The 18,177-nt window shown below is 40.7% G+C and overlaps 1 protein-coding gene across 1 annotated transcript in view; it reads left to right on the top strand.

Annotated features, from left to right (window-relative positions):
* Positions 1-1,476: 1,476 nt before the first annotated feature.
* Rbbp8 (RB binding protein 8, endonuclease) overlaps positions 1,477-18,177 on the top strand; it is a 77,302-nt gene continuing 60,601 nt past the window's right edge. The window contains exons 1-3 of the mRNA XM_057788694.1: positions 1,477-1,690; positions 4,503-4,709; positions 14,857-14,899. Coding sequence (XP_057644677.1) covers positions 4,601-4,709; positions 14,857-14,899 — 152 coding nt within the window. The 5' untranslated portion in view covers positions 1,477-1,690; positions 4,503-4,600. The remainder of the gene's footprint in view (positions 1,691-4,502; positions 4,710-14,856; positions 14,900-18,177) is intronic.

Below are 18,177 nucleotides of genomic sequence, written 5' to 3'. Positions count from 1 at the left end.
ATCTTAAACTATAACTGGGAAGGTACGGTAACAGTAATGAATGCTGGGAGCTCCTTACAGATGGCTGCATGGCAGTGGGAAAACAGGACAAAAATGCTCTGGAGTGTCCCGTTCCAGAGATTGGAGATGAGTGGTAATCTGCCTTCTAGGCTGGCCTCAAACTCCCCAGTCTCACCGCTGGGATTACAGGCTTGGTCACCTTGTCCTGCACTATTCAACTTTCAAAGCCTGTAGTATTCCTAGGTCTCCTGGGACACCTAAGCATCACAGAAAACTATTGGGTTGGTTTAAAAAGATATTGTAATTCCATCTATTTGTTTCACTGTAGAATCTGCTGTTTGTATTCAAATTGGCCCTCCCCCCATACTTTGAACCTTAAAACAACCCACAGGAAATCCTGATTTTAAAAGAATTAGCAAAGAGCCAGGAATGTGGCTCCGTTGGTAGAGTGCTTACCTAACATGCGCAAAGCCCTGGGTTGGATGCCCAGCACTGTCTAAAAGTAAAATAAACTGACTTGGCGAGGTGGCTGTCATATGCCTATTGTAATAGTATAATACCATCATTCAGAAGATAGCAACAGGAGAATCAAGAGTTCAAGATCATGGATACTGAGCCGGGCAGTGGTGGCGCACGCCTTTAATCCCAGCACTTGGGAGGCAGAGGCAGGCGGATCTCTGTGAGTTCGAGACCAGCCTGGTCTACAAGAGTTAGTTCCAGGACAGGCTCCAAAACCAGAGAGAAACCCTGTCTCGAAAAACCAAAAAAAAAAAAAAAAAAAAAATCATGCATACTGAGTTTGAAGCTTGCATGGGGCACTCAACACTCGTTTCAACAAAAGCACAAAAAAGTTTTTTTTTTTTTTTTTTTTTTCGAGACAGGGTTTCTCTGTGGTTTTGGAGCCTGTCCTGGAACTAGCTCTTGTACCAGGCTGGTCTCGAACTCACAGAGATCCGCCTGCCTCTGCCTCCCAAGTGCTGGGATTAAAGGCGTGCGCCACCACCGCCCGGCCACAAAAAAGTTTTAACAGCCTGTTAATGATTCTAGACTTCTAATTTCTTACTCGGCACTTGAAAGAAACTCATCATTTAACTTCGGCAATCGTTTTGAAATGTGGCGTTCAAATTCAGTACTGTCGGATCCCATCACTAAACTGTAGGCAATTAAGGCTGAAACATCTGTCCATCTTAACTCTCCGTGTGGAACAGCACACCGGCCTTGAATCGTGCTGGGCTCACACGGTCTGGCCAACTAACTTTCGTCCGACCCAGGGCTCGCGATCAAGTTCCCAACAGGTCAGCTGGAAAATGTGCCAGGGAATTCCACGAACCGGGACTCGCCAAGCCTCCGGGCCCCCGGGGCGGCTCATCTCCGGAGCATCCTCCATCCGGGTCCGCACCAGCAGCCCCTCCTCCGCCGCTCAGCAGCTGGGGGAGAGGGGCGTGACGCCCGCCGGCCGCGGGAACTGCCGCTGACGTCACGTGACGCCGCAGGGCTCGGGCCGGGCGGGGCCGGGCGCCCTCCGGCCTTCCTCCGGGAGGCTGTGGCCGTCCCCGCCGTGGGTCCGGCCGCCTGGCGAGGGAGGGAACGCGGCGGAAGGAGGGTAGGAGCGAGCGGTGGGGCCTTCCCGGCTCGGAAGACACCACTGTCGGCCTTGCGCTCCCGAGGGCTTCCAGGGAGGCTCGGAGCGGTGAGTACAGGCTCTCCTTCCCCATACCGGGTGAGCGGAGTCGGAGCGGCCACTTCCGGCCGGGAGCCGCGCTCTAGGAGAGGCCGCCGCGGCGGCGAGGCGTGAGGTACCCGGCGAGGGAGGCTGGGCCCGGGCCGGCCCGGAGGACGCGCCGCGCTCCTGGTCCACGCTGAGTCTCGGGCTCCCGCGACGGCGCGCCCCTCAGCACTGAGCCCGCCCCGCGCATGCGCCGCCTGCGCAGCGCGCGCTTTTCGGGCACCCTCGGGAGCGCCCTCGGTGTGACCTGCTGAGGGGCGTCTGCCGGGCGGCGGCTGGAGACGGGGTTGTAGAGGGCTTGGCGAGCCTGCGCTTTGCTCGTGAGAGGGGCGCCGACCGGCCCGTGCGTTTCCCTTGTGTGGCGTGACCGCCTGGCCTTGCCGAGCATCTTCGGTGTGCAGGCTCGCGATGCCGAGGGCACACCTAGCCTTTGTGTCCGCAGAGAGCGCGAGACCGGAGTGTGGAGGGGACAAGGGCGCGGTGCGCTGCGAATAACGGTTCAGAGCCAAAAGATGGGCTCCAAAGTGCTGGGCGAGCGGGTAGACGGGAAGGAAGTCGTGAACCGAAATTTGCAAACTTGGTATTAATGGTGTTTTATGTAGCTGAGCGGCTGTGGTGGCAGCGCACGCAGATGCGAACAGGTCTCCACCCTGTTCAAAACAACAAAAGCACTGCATTATTTTAACTACCTCGTCATTGAAGCATTTCCTAAAGGATACTTAGTTTAAACTGTTAACTCACTTTTAAGCTTCCCATTAAAGTTATTAAACCTTTAAACTTTTCTTTATTTTTTCTTTCCTTCTTCCTTTCTTCCCTCCTTCCTTCGTTTTGACAGGTGTTTCCCTGAGTAGCCCTGGCTGCCCTGGAACTTGTTTTTGTAGACCAGGCTGGCCTCTAACTCAGAGATCCGCCTGCCTCTGCCTCCCAAGTGCTGGGATTATTTTATGTGCATGGGTGTCATGCATGCCTGGTGTCCCTGGAGACAGAAGAGGGTGTCAGATTCCCTGGGACTGTAGTTGCGAAAGGTTGTGAGCTGTTGTTGGGTGCTAGAACTTGAACTTGGGTTCTCTGAAAAAGCAGCCAGTGCTCTTTAAACAGCCGGTTCTCTATCCGGGAGTTGTTTTTGTACGGAGACTATGCATCCCGCCGGCCTCAAACTCTCTGTAGCTGGAGAGCAGAGGATGGCCTTGAATTACAGATCTTCCTGCCTCTGTCTAGTGCCGAGAATGGAGCCCAGAGCCTTGTGAGTGCTAGATGCACACTTACCCACTGAGCTACATCTCCAGGGCCTTCTGTGTTGTGCTCCCTTCCTCCTATCTCCCCTGCTTTCTTTCATTGTTTTTCTTGAGAAGGACAGCCTGGAACTTCTCCCCTCAGCCTTCCCAGTGCTGAGATTCAGGCGTGAGTCACCATCCCAATAGGTTACTTTTGTAATGATAGCTAATTAATTGTTTCAGGTAAGAGCACAGTTTAAAATATTTATTAAACCACTTGAGTTCCTGAATAGTCTGTTACTTCTTTTTAGGGGCTGCATCAATTGTAAAGTTAATCGTTAGTTGGCACTACGTAAGAGTCACAAAGTACCATTACCCTAATAGTTTTGTACCTCTAAATAGAGCATTCTTAGAGCTTTGCTGTATGTGTATCATATCGACTTATTCCTAGAAATATTCATAGATCCTCCCATGCCTTAATATGTCAGCCATCTTCCTGGTGTTATAACATGCATGTATGTAAGAGATTATAAAATCAGGAATATTTCAGGGTGTTTTCTTACCTGGTTCATTATAACTGTAAGTGTTGCACTGCACATCTCTCCAAAAGTTAAAGCGGTAATTTTTTTCAGTGCTAGGGATTGAACCCAGGGCCTTCTCTGTGCTCAGCAAGCACTTCTTACCTACATTCTCATTCCTTGCATACTTATAATTCTACATTTATTTATTTACTATGTGGTGGACGTATGTGCCCATGCCACGGGACACGTGGCTGCCAGAAGCTACCTTGTTGGAGTCAATTCTTTCTTTCATCTTCCAGGGATCAAACTCGAGTTGTCAGGCCTGCTGATTCATCTTGCAGGCCCCCATTCCCTTTTCTCTTTTCTTCTTTTAAAGATAGGGTCTTGTTATATAGCCCAGGCTGACCTTGAATTTGGGATCCTCCCCCACCTCCAGAGTATTCCAATTGTAAGCATAAGCCAGTAAAGCTGGCCAGTACATTTTATAAGGATGATTGAGTACTGACTGTGAACGATTGTAAACATTTCAATATTATTAGAGCCCTTTAACTTCAACATAATACGAGTAATTATTCCTTCTTAGATGGAAAACTGGAAACCAGCCGAGATTTATCCTGTGTGAAAGCCAACAACTGAAACCATAGTTTTCTCATTGCTATCTTTTTCCTCCTCCTCTTCTTCTTCTTCCTCTCTCTCTCTCTCTCCCTCTCTCTCTCTCCCTCCCTCCCTCCCTCCCTCCCTCCCTCTCTCTCTCTCTCTCTCTCTCTCTCTCAACGGCACAGGGTCTCACACTATGTAACACTATGTAGCCCTAGCACTGCATAGACCAGGCTGGCTTTAAACTCAGATCTCCGCCTGCCGTTGCCTCTCAACCACAGCCTGCTCTCACTATTATCTTCTTTTCTCTTCCCAAATTCTCCAAATGATTGCTTGTAAATAGATAAAGAAAACTTAAAAATAGCTGTACTTCGACTTTCATCCTGATTTCAAATTACATAAGCAGATGTGCAAAAGATGACACATTGTAATTTGTCATTTCAGGTATTTGAACACATCAGAGACAACCTCACACCGATGTAAGGTAACGAGAAAGGTCAGGGGAAACATCCACAAACAGAAGTGTGAAGCCGGGTAAGAAGATGAGCATTTCGGGAAGCAACTGTGGAAGCCCTAACTCTGCAGATGTGTCCAGTGACTTCAAGGAGCTCTGGACAAAACTAAAAGAATCTCATGATAAGGAAGTACAAGGTAAAGTCTTCCCTCAAGTGCTTGAGGCTATAGTAATAGAAACTAGCTTTGATCATTTTACATATTTTACATAGAAATAACTTTATTTAGGAGCAAATGTTCCACCTTTAAAGGGCATTTACTATTGTAATGCTTTAGGATTTGACCATAGTTTTTATAGACTTGTCATTTGTTACTTGTGGAAATATACTAAAAAAAAACAATAGAATTTATTAACTGAAGACTTAGATTTGAATTCTGATTTCATTGAGATTGTAACTGTTATATAATCTTTTATCTTTTTTTTCTACTGTTATTTGCAAGATTATCTCTAGACATAAAAGTGCCATTTAAGTAATGACAAACCTTTCAGGAGCTGTTTGCTACTGAACTCTCCTACAAACGTGAATGGCAGCCTCCTTTCGCAGCTGCTGTAGGCTGCCAGATGGTCATGGAAGCAGTCATGTACAGTGCAGTGAAGTAAGAGCTCAGGAGACTCATGGAGCGCAGGAATGTACAGAAGATTAAGTAGATGTAGTTAGAATGAGCATATAAATATCTGTATTGAAGATACCTTGGGGCCGAGGGATGTAGCTCTGTTGGTGGAGTGCTTGCCTGGCTTGTATACTCAGGTAGATCTCTCAGTACACACAAACCAGATGCTATGGCACACACCTATAATCCAAGTCCTTCAGAGGGAGAGGCAAGAGGATCAGAAGTTTAAGGTTTTTCTCAGATCTTTAATGTATGATAGAATTTCCTTATATGTGAGAAAGGTTCCCTATTACAAATTAGGTGTTTTTTTTGTGGGGATGCTGAGGAGGGAAGCCAAGGCCTCACATGTGCCGAGTGAGTGCCCTCCCAGTCTTAACGCCAACCCCGTGAGTCTTTCCCGATTGTCCCCTGCAGCCCTGCAGTGATACTGAAGTGTGGGTCCCCATCAGTTCTGAGTGTAATTTAACCTTATGATAACAGCCTCCGTAGATTCTGAACTATTAAAGGAACCTGTAAGTCCCAGTGTACATAGGGATATTCATCTCAGAATGTATTTTGAGTATTTGCTGTGTGATAGAATTTTAATGTAGTGTATTGTGTTTGGAAGATAAGGGAAAAACCAGTATGTGCTTATGGTTTTCTTTCAGATCAGGCTTTACAGTTGGGTACATCCAGGTAAAAAAGGTGATGGGAGGATGAGAAAGACAGAGTTTCCTGAGAAGACTTTAGAAAAATTGAAAATGAGACCTTGATTCCCCCCCCCCAAAGAATTATAGACAGCTGGTTTATTTCTAAGTGGTAATGTGATGATGGGGGTCTGTTCAGCATGTAGGTAAAAAGCAGATATGTTCAGGTTAGCAGTATGTTCATGCTGAGGAGAGTCTCACCAACTTTATTCTCAGGATAACTCTTTTGGGAAATGGTTCAAGACAGGGTTTCTCTGTGTAGCCCTGGCTGTCTACAGAACTCATTCTGTAGACCATATTAGCCTTGAATTTGGGCATCATCCTACCTCTGCCTCCCAAGTGGTAGGCTTAAAGGTGTGGACCGACACACCAGCTAGGACTGGCTCTTTTTTTTTTTTTTTTTTTTTTTTTTTGGTTTTTCGAGACAGGGTTTCTCTGTGGTTTTTTTGGAGCCTGTCCTGGAACTAGCTCTTGTAGACCAGGCTGGTCTCGAACTCACAGAGATCTGCCTGCCTCTGCCTCCTGAGTGCTGGGATTAAAGGCGTGCGCCACCACCGCCCGGCTAGGACTTGCACTTGAGTACTCTACTTCTGTTGATTGTGAACGGATTTCATGTTCAGTGAATGTCTGTTGCAGACACCTGCCAGTGGGATACTGGAAAAAACTTTTAGCAAAAAATCTCAAATATTGATTATTTTATTTATAAAACACTTATTTATTTATTAATTTATAGGGAGGAGTGTCTGTCCCATGGACATCAAACTCAGGCTGTCCTGCCCAACAGCAAGCCTCAAGACAGTTTTGCTGTCCTGGAACTCGCTTTATAGACCAGACTGGCCTGGGATACTGGAAAAAAACTTTTAGCAAAAAATCTCAAATATTGATTATTTTATTTATAAAACACTTATTTATTTATTAATTTATAGGGAGGAGTGTCTGTCCCATGGACATCAAACTCAGGCTGTCCTGCCCAACAGCAAGCCTCAAGACAGTTTTGCTGTCCTGGAACTCGCTTTATAGACCAGACTGGCCTTGAACTCAGAGATCTGCCTGCCATTGCTTCCTAAGTGCTGGAATTAAAGGCGTGCACCATCAATGCCAAACCCTATTCTTTTCTTTCATAGGATCTAGCCCTAGCCCAAATTCCCTATGTAACCTCGGCTGACCATGAACATGAAACATTTTGGCATGTATTTGTGCCTTCTAGAATGTTTTCTTTTTCCAGGAAGATTATATGATTTTTAGTGTTATGAGTCCTTTGTTGCCTAAGCATTTTATTTCCATGTTGTATCAAATAGAATTTTTCCTTTATAAAAATTTTGAGATAGTATATGATGATGTATCCTAGGCATGAACAGATAGATCCTCCTGCCTCTCTCTCCCAAGGGCTGTTTAAGTTTAGTTTGTATTTCTTTGCCTGTGGTTTATTTATATACCTTGTTATTTTCTGAGGTTGTTGGTTTGTGGGGGGCTGGGCAGTTAGAGCAGGAGTCACTAAGCTCAAGTCGACCTTGACCTTGCTGTATGGTTGGGGTGACTTTGAATTCCTGCTCCTCCTGCCCCTACTTCCTGAAGTGCTAGCATTAAAGGTGTTACAGTCATGCCCTGCAGTGGTTAGCCTTTTTCCTATCCCTGTCTTGGAGATATTTACATATAAGGCAGACAGATGAGCTGAGGTCAGAGGACATGTTTGGGAGATGGTTTTCTCCTTCCACCATATGAATTCAAGGGATTGAACTCAGGTCATGAAACTTGACAGCAAGCATCTTGTCGGTCCATCTTGCCAGTCTAATCTTTGCTCTTTCTAATTTGAAGTTTGTTTGTTTGTTTTGAGACAAGGTTTCTCTGTATCACCTTGGCTGTTCTGACACTCTTCTGTGGATCAGGCTGGCCTCAAACTCAGATCCGCCCACCTCTGCCTCCTGAGTGCTGTGATTAAAGGCGTGAGCCACCACTGCCTAGCCAAGTATCTTGTTATAGTGCTAGAAATCTGACTAACATACCATTTAAAGTTTTATTTTCTGTCTTAATTTAATAGGGAAATATATTTTGACAGGTTTCTACTTTTTGTTCTTCCATAATCAGGGTCTTCAGGAGACCTCTATTTTATGAAGCAGCATTAAGAAAATAAATGATATATTTGTTGAGCAAAGCAGCATAATTGTTATTAAATCTGACAAATACTACACAGTAGATAGCTGACCTTTGTTTTACAGTAGATCATTCTTTTATGTTGTGCAGTCCTTGTTGCTGTTCTTTAATAGACTTCGTAGTCCCAGGAATGTGTGTGCTACAGAAACATTAAGAGGCCAGGGGATAAGAAGCAGGCTTATCCCTGGATGCTTGGAGGTGTAGGTTTGTTCATATAGTACAGAGTTTCTATTTGAAACCAGCCCAGCTGGTCTAGAAATTGCTATGTAACCCAGGTAGGCCTCAGACTCAATTTCTTCCTGCCTCAGCCTCCTAGACTTGGGATCACAGGCATGTGCCACCATGCTTAGCATGGTAAACACTATTTGTAGAAAATTGATGTTATTTAAAATTTTAGTTTGGGTTACTAGATATTTCCCAAACAAAAGAGGACTTTTTTATTATTACTCATTTGTCAACATGGTATAGTTCCATATAAAATTGGACTATGTAATAACATCAAAGACCTGCCTAGGGGATGCTTACTTAAAAAAAAAAAAAGGTGGGGGATCTACTTAGAAAAACCAATACAAGAAGCTGTTTGCAAGACATCAAATACAGACGTGTCTGGACATTGCAGGTTTTGAAGTATATATAGGAATCAGAATTGACTCACTACGTTTTAAAGCTTCATGTCAGTAAAAGACAAAGGAGAAATAATAGGAAAAGTATACAGTACTTAAGATGCATAATTTTTACATAGACAGGAAAGGAAATATACCCATAAGAAATTACATGCATCTGTATACCCTGCTGTATATAGCATTTGGGATTTCTTGTTTGATTCGTTTGACCAAAACATAATAAAACAATATCGATGATATGCCATATACAAAACTCTGCTCACTGATCATGATATAATAAGCTACTTGCATTTCTTTTAAAACTAAGAAAGAATAAGTGGTCTCTTTTGCTGAAAATCAGCAATTTGCAAGCTGCATTCTTTACAGGGGTTATCCTAGCGATACTTGCCACTAAGTTTTTATTCTTTTTAGCATAATTGTATCCTTCATTGTTCAGTCTAGTGTCTAAGTTGTTATTGAGAATAGACAACTTTATGCTTTGAATTCAGAATAACGGGTTCTAATAGAATTTTCATATTTTAATAAAAGTTTCAGAATTCTTTAAATTTTAAAAGTCCTAAGAGTATATTTGGGTAGGGTTTTTTTTTTTTTTTTAATCTCAGTATCAGGTTTATTAAAAGCACAGGTAATAAAGTAGAATTTAGAATATTTGTGTTTCATATCATTTTATAGTGTTCTCTGTTCACAGTAGCTTCTGCTATCACATCTCAGTTAATATAATTTCTGTGTCTCATAAGTCATTTTCATAGAAAACTGGGTGGTTTAGGGAACATAATTGCAACTGATTAAAGAAAATGGAACAGGTTGGAGGCTCTACCATGATACCTTGAGTCTGATTTTGGTTGTTCATTGTTCTGCTTACTTGAAAGTGTTTCGTCAAAAAATTACGTTATGACTACAGAATCAACAGTTTTGGTTCATAGAACCAGGGCCTTTTCATTAAGAGCTCTCTAAGTAACTCTCACATTTTATAACTCGCATTCATACCTGCTATATAAAGTCAGTGAAATTCACAGCAATTAGTTTATTTTGAGATAATTAAATATTAAAGTACATATACATTAAGTACAGCTGCTTTCATAAATATAAGTTTTCAAAGCCAGGCAGTAGTGGCGCATGCCTTTAATCCCAGCACTCAGGAAGCAGAGACAAGTGGGTCTCTGTGAGTTCGAGGCCAGCCATGGTCTGCAGAGCAAGTTCTAGGACAGGCTCCAAAGCTACACAGAGAAACCCTGTCTTGAAAAAACAAAAAAATTATGTTTTCATTTTAGAATAGAAATAATTGATTATATAGTTAGAGAAATAGGATTTTGGTAAAATCAAATTATTTGATCTAGTAAGCTGTTACTTATTTAAAAAAGTGGTACTAGTTTAATCATTTCTATTTAAATAACATAAATAACTGAAGTGACAGTAGTCATTACATGTGATTTTTATCTGGATAAAAAACTAAAACAGGAATTAGCATTGATTTTTGATTATACATTACAAATTGAACTCGTCTCATTTATGACCTCTTAAACTTGTTTAGTGTAATATAACAACATATACTTGCCCTTGATTGTTTGGTTTCCTTCAAAATTCATAGAATGAATAGGTATATGATTAATTGATGTCCTATGTATTTAGTCTTTTGAGCACTGTTTCCTCAGTAGGTTCTCAGGTTGCTAGTGTTAGAATTCCAAATACTTTGTTGAACAGACTACCTGTTCATACAGGAGCTGCATTGTTGTATAGCCTCATTCCTTCCGATGGGTGTGGAGCAGGATTAAAGCTCACTTTATAGGGGTTCTAATTGTAGATACCTAATTGACTTGATGAATAGCAAATGCTAAAATTTAAAAACACGTACACATCAACGTGTTTCAGAGCTGATCCACATGACAGAACAAATGCCGCACAGGTGTTGAATGCTTGTAAGATAAAAGAGAGGTCTTTCCGTATTTCCCAAGAATTTTCTTTTGAAGTTTATATGGATTTTACACTTCATTGTTTCTTGTTTAAAAAATAAAGAATCTTTATTTCATGGCAAGTATCCACTTCATCTTTGGCTCTTTTTCACTTGCATAAGCAGACCTGAGTTTTAAAAGTCAGCCAAAATTAAAAACAAGAAAATTTGTCAGCAAATAAAAATCCCCACATTTTGAGAAGAAGAGACAAAAACTGCTGACTCCAGTCTTTATCTTATGGGGCGTAAGTTCTTCATTCTGCAAGAGCGATGCTGTGCGGAGTGCTTCCACGGCTCTTGACTTTGTCGTCATTACCCAAAGAGAAGGAAATTCAGAGTTAGGATTCAGCAGCTGTGAAGGATTGTTATTATTTTAAATAAAAGCACACCAGTTTACGTTTACCAGTTATAATATAAGCTTTCCCTTTTTATTGTTTTGCAAATCTTTTAAAATCAAATTGTTTTTTTCTTACTATTTTAAGTCACATGTAATTTTTAAGAAAGAGTGCAGAGATCCCGCATACCCTTTACCTAGGTTTTCGCACTGGTAGTGTGTTGTAATAGTTTTATTTGCTTCCTTTGAAAGTCACTCTATAACCCAGGTTGGCCTTAAACTCATGAAGTCCTCTAACCTCAACCTTCTAATGTTGGGATTATTGATGTGAGTCACCATACTGATTACACTTTTATATATTATATATTATCACAACTAAGAAATTTTTATTGGTATAATTTACTAGCCTTATTCAGATCACACAAACTCTGTATGTACACTTGTGTATTTAGTTCTGTACACTTGTGTATGTAGACTTGTGTGTTTAGTTCTGTACAGTTTAGTGATGTGTAGATTGTGTGTACCACTATGCCAGTTACCTCCTTCCTTCTATCCTTCCTCTCCAGTTTATTCCATTAATATTGTCATTTTCATCTCTAATTTTTTCATTTCAAGAATGTTGCATAAGTGGAGTCATAAAAAAAATAACCTTTTGAAATTGATAAGTTTTACTCATCACAATCCCCTTTGAGATCTGGCCAAATTGTTCAGGTATCAATAGTTAATTGCTACAGAGAGAGTCTTGGTGTGTAGCACAAGGTGGCCTCAAACTTGCCATTCTCTGTCTGTCTCTGAAGTAGGTTTTATTGTTAGATGTTACTTAAGTTGAAGAACATTTGATTGTTTCTAATGTATAGCTGCCCTACCAAAGGTACTGTAATGCCTATGACTTTTTACACTTCCTTATTAATATTTTATTTAGTTGAACGATAGGTTGTAGAACCAAGGGTAATGTGTCATATTCATTAAACACTTCCTAGAGGCCAAACTCAAGAGAGAGAAAAACTGTAATTCTAGCCCCCAAATTCTCCAGAGCCTTCCATTTGCTTATTTGGGTTTCCTGGCAGCACTAGTGGCAATACGGAGAGTGGGACAGGCTTCCCCATTGGTGTCTGTCTTGACAAGGATTAACAGGAACACTTGAAAAATTCTCCCTAAGTTATGTTATCCAAGATTGTAGTAATTACAGATACTTCGAGACAGGGTTTCTCTGTGGCTTTGGAGCCTGTCCTGGAACTAGCTCTGTAGACCAGGCTGGTCTCGAACTCACAGAGATCCGCCTGCCTCTGCCTCCCGAGTGCTGGGATTAAAGGCGTGCGCCACCATCGCCCGGCGAAGTAATTGTTCTTAGAATTAAGTGCATTAGTGTTTCTAGACACATCATATTGGTGTAAGTGTGTAATTTACTATTGTCCATGAACTACGAAAGGCAGCTAGTAAATAAATAATCTTTTATTATTCAGAAATCATTCAACTAATAACTATTTCTTCAGGACTAATTCTGTCCCATACAAGATAATCTTAGTTGAACGTAGTGGCACACACCTAAATTCTCAGCGTTTAGCAGGCTGAGACAGGAGGATTGTGAGTTTGAGACCCAGCCTGGGCTACATAGTGAGTTTGAGGCCAGCCTGAGTCATATAGAGAGATGCTGATTTGTTTTAAATTTTTAAGTATATTTTTATGTATATGATTGTTTTACCTTTATGTATGTCTGTGCTGCTGCCCTTCAGAGCTAGAAGAGCATGTCACTCCCCTTAAGTGCATTATAGGTGGTTAGGAACAGCCTAGTGGTGCTGGGATTGGAACCTTCATTCTCTGGAAGAGCAACCCCTCCAGCCCCCAAGATTTTAATTTTTTCCAAGATATATTTTACATGTATTAGTGTTTTGCCTGCGTGTGTATCATATGCATACCTGATGTCCATGTGGTCAGAAGATATCTTCAGATTCCCTGGAACTGGAGTTGCAGTGGTTGTAAGCCACCATGTGGGTACTGGGAATCAAACCCTGGTTCTGAAGAGCAGTTGGTTTCTTAACCGCCTGAGCCATTTCTCCAGTCTGGGAGACCCAACTTTTAAAAAGAGAAAGGAAATGAAATTCTTAGAGAATATAGCAATTTCTAGGCAATTTATTTTTAAAGTATAATATTTCTAACTGAAGAAATTACAGAATAGTAAGAACTTAATTAGAAATCAAAGTAAATAGTCCTTTTACTCTCTTACGTTAATCAAATTTGTAGAGGATAAAGAGAAAGGCTGTATTAAAGTAGAAAAATCCAGCTAATTTGACTTTTTTTTTTTAAAGACAGATATAGCTTGTGATCATGCTGCTCCAGCCTAAGTGCCAATATTACAGTTACACACCACAGGGCCCAGTTTAGTGTGTGTTCGAAGAGCCTTTGAGGATTGTGAAGGTTGTCTGTTGTTGCAAGGAGAGCCAGGCCGCTTGTTTGTCCTGACTGCTCAGCTAGTTTAGCCCCAAAATAACCACACAGAAACTGTATTAATTTTTTTTGAGAGCTGTTTCCTCCTGTTTTATTTTTTTTTCTTTTTGTTATTATTATTATTACTACAAATTTTCACCTCCTCCCCTCCTTCCATTTCCCTCCCTTTCCCCCTCCAGTCCAAAGAGCAGTCAGGCCAGCTGGACTGGGACTGACTGATGGAGCATGTGATCAAACTGGACTCTCTGAATGTGGCTGACGTGGAGGGCTAACTGAGAAGCCAAGGACAAAGGCACTGGGTTTTGATTCTACTCCATTTACTGGCTTTGTGGGAACCTAGTCTGTTTAGAAACTGTATTAATTAAATCACTGCTTGGCCCATTAGCTCTAGCTTTGTCTCAGGCGGAGGATCCATGGCATCTCTCTGACTCTTTTCTTCTCCCAGCATTCAGTTCTGTCTTCCCCACCTACCTAACTAAGTTCTGCCCTATCAGCAGGTCAAGGCAGTTTCTTTATTCATTAACCATGAAAAGCAACACACAGAGGAGACTCCCACATCGGTCTATTATAATTGAGATAGTGTGGTTTGTTAACAGGCTATTATTCCAGCAAGTGGTATTTTATATATATTTTGTAAAGACATTTCTAAATATTTTTAATTGAATACTTTTGTTATTATGAGTTTCTATATAGATTAGAACCCAAGAATCTAGATACTGATGTGAATAGCTTTGGACATACTGCTAAATTGTTTTCCAGAACTGTACTGGTTTCCAGTATCTCAGAAAAGTCTGGGGTATAGTTTTACAACCCTTTATCAATGCTCAACACTATCATTTTTATAATTAGTAATTCTTTTGTTTTGCATTTATATTAAGTTACTAGTAGTATTGTAGACAATGTTTTGTGCTTATCTGGTGATTTTCTTTTATTGGTTACTGCCATGAAAATTAGAAATACCGTATTACTTTATGAATATTTTCTCTTGCCGTTTTGTTTTATATCAGACTTAAGTAAAATTGAAAAGAGTGTGTCTAGAGTTAAAAATTCTAGTGCCATTCTTTAAATACCTTCTGTAAGCAATTTTGTTTGTAATCCAGGACTTCCTGCCACAATCTAGTTTAATTCCCCAGAGACTTGAGCCTTCATAAGCACTATTTCTGTTAGCATATGCTGTGTCAGGGCACAGACCTGCATTTATAGTGAAATGCTAATTATATGTTTGCCCTCACTATTAAAAAGGAAATAACTCACTTTTTATCTACTTGGCTGTCATTTAATAGACTAAAGGCAATAATGTTGCAGATTTATTTTTGTAGCCCGAGGGTACAAGTAAGGAGAATACACTGTACATCAAATGAGTCCTGGATCATTATTCAGAAGCCGGTTTAAATGGGATTAATAGTGTAGGAACTTAGATAACTGCTTTAGAATTGGTGCAATGTGTAACAAAATACTATGCTTTTTTTTCTTTGTTACCTTGCAGGTTTACAAATAAAAGTAACCAAACTGAAAAAGGAACGAATTTTGTAAGTATCAGTGTGTAATGCCTATGTCTTATTTTTTAATTAGTAGTTGATATTAATTGTCAGTTTTGTTATTTGAAAAACTTCATGTCTTATAAAGGAATTAACTTTGGGCTAATTAATTGTGATTATATTTTTATTTTTTATGTTTAAAGTAAAAAAAACTTGTTACTAAGTACAGGCTTAGTAAATATGCATATTATATTTTACTATATTCTATAATATAAAATCATCTTTTCATAGAATAGTTAGTGAAATGAGAATTGTTTATCATTCTTTTCTCTGGCATATTAATTCCTAGAATTCAAAGTATTACAAGGAGGGGAGAAAAATAATTCTGAAATTTCTAAACTTGTAAAAAATGGAAGCCAGATATGGTGACAGACATCTATAATCTTAGCACTTGAGAGTAGAGGTAGGCAGATTATGAATTCAAAAATAGCTTCTGCTACATAGTAAGTTTGAGACCAACCTAAATTACATAAAAATCCAGTCTTAACCAGAGAGGAGTATTTCTGTAGTCTCAGCACTTGGGAGATGATGTAGGAGAATCAGGAGTTCTAGACCAATCTCATTTAGATAGCCTGAGCTACATGAGAACTTGTCTTAAAGACAATAGAGGTCTTGAGCCTGAAGCTGCACCTAGAATCTTAGTACTTGGGAGGTGGAGGCAGGAAGAGCAGAAGTTAGAAGTACATGTGAACTACATGAGATTTTATTTTTAAAGACCCCCCCACGCACGCACGTGCACACACAGCATGTGTATAAATGTGAATGAACACTTAACACAATGAGTGAATGCTAGTGAAATGGGTATTCTTTTTTTTTTTTTTTTTGGTTTTTTGAGACAGGGTTTCTCTGTGATTTTGGAGCCTGTCCTGGAACTAGCTCTGTAGACCAGGCTGGTCTCGAACTCACAGAGATCCGCCTGCCTCTGCCTCCCAAGTGCTGGGATTAAAGGCGTGCGCCACCACCGCCCGGCTGAAATGGGTATTCTGATACTACTTCTAAGAAGTTTAGAATAACCAGAAGGCCCCCTGAATTACTTTGATTATTAAACTTCATCATGCATGATTTTCAAGTTTTACCATGGCTATTTAGAGTTTTCACGTTTGAGAATTTGAAGTAAATAGCAGAATAGAATGTCAGTAAATATCACAAAAAACAATGTCATTATGACAAGGGCTTTACAGTATATACCTATATGCATCAGCTCCCATGGTGTAATGTTTAATGCTCTGGACTCTGAATCCAGTGATCTGAGTTTATATCTTGGTGGACTATACCTATATATTCCTTATCTCCTGTTTCTAATATTTCCAGACTATTGCTCACCATTTATATTTATTTAAAAAAAGAACTTTTCCTTCACCCCTAGAAAATAATATTTGATAGCAGAGATAGATTCAGAAATGGGAAAAATACAAAAACTTTAAACATTGGACTGGAGAGATGGCTTAGTCACTAAGCCTTAATGGTTAAGTTTTGTGTAATCACACTGAGGTAAATAAAACTGATTTATTAAGGGTTTGTATTGGAAAGGGATGAACTCACAAATACAGAAAAAAGGCAGACGGCGTTGCTGATCCCTCATTGTCTCTCCACTGTCCTGGGTCTCCCCTCACACTAAGCAAGAGTCAGAGCAAGAGAATGAACAGCTTCTCTTGCAGCTTATCAGTGGACACATAGCACCTCAGGCCACATTCGAAAGGCCATTTCCTTAAAAGCTAATTGACTGAATGGATTCCTACAATTTCTTCTTTTGTCTAAGAGGGTTCTAAACAAAACTATATACAATAAGAATAATCAAGTATTACCCAGGAGAAATAAAAGGCAAAAACCATGTACAAAAATAGAACTACAACCAACATGAACAACATCAAGCAAGAAACACAGGCTAGATGTCCAGTCTAAGGTAATTAGCAAATAGTAGATTATTTCAATAGTTATCATATCCTAAGGAGTCTTTTACCCAAAATGTCTTAGTTAAATTTTGAGAGGAAAGTAGCTGTGGCTGTCTAGGCTTCAACCCCATCAAAAACCTGAGAAGAAAAATATTACCTGAGTAAGCAGGAAGTGCAAGCAAGCAACTTTCAGAAGGTACCATAAATGACAAACAGCTGGCTACCTGGACAGTCACCCAAAGGCTCATTTTTAACATTAGGGCAACCAGCTTTGGCTAAGGCCTAGAGTATCTGATGGACCATTTTCAGAATCAGGAGATTTTGAAAGACTGTCCTACCCTGTCTTGGCAAGGTTCAGCAGTTGTTTTTGCTTGTATCCTGCTTGTCCAGTTTGGACAGCGTACATACTGCAAGGGCAGTTCTTTGTTCAAAGGCTAGTTTTGCCAAGAAGAAAACAAGCTCCAAGTGGAGTGTCTTTGGTGTCCAACGTTCTCTCTGGAATAGATCTGTGCTGCCAGGAGCAATTGTGTCTCATATCAACAGAATCCTGAGTTATTTAAATACCATATTTTACAGTTCTTTGAAGTGTTTGGAGATTATCTATCTGTGCAGAGTACTTCTCTGTGCATCTAGAGAACCTGATTAACATAACTAAAAGTATGACAAACATGGGTGACTATTAATCTATAATTTTTAAATAACCTGTATATCTGAAAGACTAGGGCTTCATTGTAAGAACATAAACAGTCTTTAAGCAGATGTGCAGCATGAGGACAATGACCTGTACAGCTTCTCAGTGGACACTTAGCACCTCCCCCAAAGGGCCACGGGGCTGGTCCCCCAAAAGCTAATTAGCTGAATAGATTCCTGCAACAGTCAAGAGTACTTGTTCTTGATCTCTGTGAGTTCGAGACCAGCCTGGTCTATAGAGCTAGTTCCAGGACAGGCTCCAAAGCCACAGAGAAACCCTGTCTCGAAAAACCAAAAAAAAAAAAAACAAAACAAAACAAAAAAAAAGAGTACTTGTTCTTGTAGAGGACCCAGGATTCAATTCCTAACAAACATGTGGTGGTATACAACCTTACCTCCATATGCAGGAGATCTATGTCCTCTTCTGACTTCCACAGTTACCAGATACTATATTGGTGCACATGCAAACATACTGGCAAATGATTCACTCTTGTATGTGTGCGTGTATTTTGTGTGTATGTGTACACACACACATATATATGTGTATATACGCTTTTTTTTTTTTTTTTTTTTTTTTTTTGGTTTTTTCAAGACAGGGTTTCTCTGTGGTTTTGGAGCCTGTCCTGGAACTAGCTCTTGTAGACCAGGCTGGTCTCGAACTCACAGAGATCCACCTGCCTCTGCCTC

This window comes from Chionomys nivalis, chromosome 14 (assembly GCF_950005125.1).
Source record: "Chionomys nivalis chromosome 14, mChiNiv1.1, whole genome shotgun sequence".
NCBI lineage: Eukaryota > Metazoa > Chordata > Mammalia > Rodentia > Cricetidae > Chionomys > Chionomys nivalis.
The sequence above is the reverse complement of the archived record's forward strand: the minus strand, read 5'-3'. Positions and strand labels throughout refer to the sequence as shown.